We start from the raw sequence: 2,654 nt of genomic DNA, 5'->3' as shown, positions 1-2,654 counted from the left end.
GATTAATTATTAATCTTTACATATTTCTATCCGATCTTTCATTGAACATTTGAAATATATATAGAATGTTGTTATTAGTTTATATATATATATATATGAAAAGTAATCCAGAATTGGGTAAAATTCAGAGTTTATTTGAAGTTTGAACTCCATATATACGACCTGCTTCGGAGTGCTTCAATGCAACGACATATAATAATTAATAACAACAATTGAAAGAGTCTAGAAAGTTTTTCTCTTGGCACTTCAAAAGTAAGAATAGTAATATTTTTATATATAGTGGCCTAGTGTGTATAAACTAATGAGAATAATGTGATCAAAACTGAAAAAAGAAAAAGAAAAAAAAAAGATGCGGCCAATTGTTTACTATGACAGGGAAAAATAAGGGACATAAAATAGTGGAGGAGATGGGAATTTGGTAGAAAAAGTGAGTAAAAAAAGAGTAATGATATATAATCAGTATAATTTATTATTTTTATTCACAATTAATTAATACCAACGTGATAATAATGTGTTCGTTTATTGCTTAGAAAATTGTCATTGATATTTGATAATCAAGCTAGTAAAAACTTCTACCTTTATTATTAGATGGTTCAACAGAGAAAGGTGAAAATGTGATATAAAAGATATATAAATAATAAATTATGAGTTAACAAGAAGATATGTTATGCTATTAGAGTATTTCACATGCTAGCTCATCATTCAAATCTCTAGCTACATAGCCTTCTTCCTCTTTCACTAATTCCCTTCTTGCTTTTTCAAGACCTCTCCCTGCAACAATCATTTTTTCTTTAAGGCTCTTCACCTCACCCTCCAGAGCAACTACAGTACCCTTAAGCCTTTTCACCTTCATTCCTCTCTTCTCCATATAATTTTTGGTACCCAATGCAGATTCAACATGTTCCTTTTCAACCAACTCAAATCATCAAACTTAACTATCTCAAGTTCCTCCCACAAATCTTGAAGCTCTTTACAAGCATCATCGTTCATCATGTCCTTCACTTTCTTAGTCTTAAGAAATTGCAACACTTTCCCTAATGTTGTGAATGACCATTCATTGAACTTTTGACTCATGTTCCTCTTTTTATGGCTTTCAACAAGATTTGGACGCCTTGAACATACTTTTTCCAACAATTGAACAAACTCTTTTTCTATTCTGCATAGACCCTTGAAATCCACTAACACATTATCCTTAGGAGATTCATCATCATTAGTATCTGTATTTTCATCATGTTGGTAGTTATCATCATTAGTATCTGTATTTTGATCATCATATCCAAAAACCTCAGCAACAATGGTGCATGTGTTATCCACAAGAAACCCATTGTTAGGACTTAGAAATTCATCTGAAGATATAAACGATTTGTAACCAAATTTAACATTCTCTGAGCTGAACAAGTGCTTGTTCTCTGCCAAAATAAAATCATACATTAAAAGTAGTAAAAATAATGGTATAAAATATATTCATACTTATAAAATAATGACAATAAATTTGGAGAAAATTAAATTAAATTCTATAAACGCACGGTGTCTAATATATGAATCCTCTGGTAAATGCTAGTATTTGCAAATTAAATCATGTAGAAATATAATTATTTATGCTTCAAATGGAAACCCTATATTCATAAGAATAGTACACATAATTGAAGCTAACAGCATGATACCACAGATTTCAAGCAATTGAAAGTGAAGAGGCAAAAAAAAATTTAGAAACCATTAATTTTTAGTATATTTGGCTATTATTTAATCAGCATAAATACTAAATTATCTTTAACAAATAAATTTTAATAATTTATGTGTATAAATTCTAAAAAAATATAGCTATAAACGATATCGATTTATATGTGTAAAATTCTGATAAATAAAAATATAAACTACATCTCTTTTATGTTAAAAAAAAAATTACTTAGCATTGCTAAAAAAAAGATTAAGAAAGATATACTTGTCCTAGTTTTGGTCTTTTTGCGACAGAATTCATTAATTAGAGACAACTTGAAGCCAGCATATCTGGTTTTGGCATTAGCAATGTACACAGCATCCAAATAAATTGACAAGCCTTTTCCGGTGTTGGCAGCTTTTGGGGTTATCATAATCCGCCTACAATAATCAGATTTAAAGGAATCATTAAAAATGGTTATTGATAGATTAAAAAAATATGAATGAAAACTTTGAAAGTGCATGCATGCATATAAATTGAAATAATATATACCATGCATAGGACCCAGTGAAGAAGGTTTCGGAGTGGAGCCCCCTGCATTCTACTAACTCGTAGAAATTTTTTATGGTCCATGTGAACTTCACAATTGTTTCAACCCGAAAGTGATCCTCCATTTCTAGAACCTAACTGTATTTCTCATTTGCTGATTCAGTAACTTAAAGCGACAAGGTAGGAATTCGGTCTTATAAACATGCTTTTAATTACCCAAATCGTTATCTTAAGTGGGACATTTTAGGGAGGGATGATTTCAATTTTTTTTAACAATCGAGAGAATAAAGTGTGATTTTTTACTATTAATTTTATAAGTAGAACAAAAAATAAATATAAAAAAGAAAATAATAAAAAATTAGAAATCACACTTTACACTAAATAATTGAGAGAAAAAATTGAGAGAATCCATTCTCGAATTATTTTTTTTTTCATACATTTAATATCT

The 2,654-nt window shown here is 29.1% G+C and overlaps 1 protein-coding gene across 1 annotated transcript; it reads right to left on the bottom strand.

The window, feature by feature from the left end:
* LOC107627968 lies at positions 850–2,331 on the bottom strand. The gene is made up of 3 exons (XM_016330774.1): positions 2,210–2,331; positions 1,943–2,097; positions 850–1,409 (listed from the first exon to the last, which is right to left on the bottom strand). Exons 1-3 carry the CDS (start codon positions 2,329–2,331, stop codon positions 850–852), a joined length of 837 nt encoding a protein of 278 aa, XP_016186260.1.

The sequence above is a fragment of the Arachis ipaensis genome, chromosome B02, assembly GCF_000816755.2.
Source record: "Arachis ipaensis cultivar K30076 chromosome B02, Araip1.1, whole genome shotgun sequence".
In the NCBI taxonomy this organism is placed as follows: domain Eukaryota; kingdom Viridiplantae; phylum Streptophyta; class Magnoliopsida; order Fabales; family Fabaceae; genus Arachis; species Arachis ipaensis.
Note: the sequence above shows the minus strand (reverse complement) of the source record. Positions and strands in the feature narration are given on the sequence as shown.

Coding starts and splice junctions, on each gene's coding strand:
- LOC107627968 (XM_016330774.1), bottom strand. CDS start 2,331: ATGGAGGATCACTTTCGGGTTGAAACAATTGTGAAGTTCACATGGACC. Junction 2,098..2,209: donor TTCACTGGGTCCTATGCATG/GTATATATTATT, acceptor TGATTATTGTAG/GCGGATTATGATAACCCCAA. Junction 1,410..1,942: donor AAAGACCAAAACTAGGACAA/GTATATCTTTCT, acceptor TTATTTTGGCAG/AGAACAAGCACTTGTTCAGC.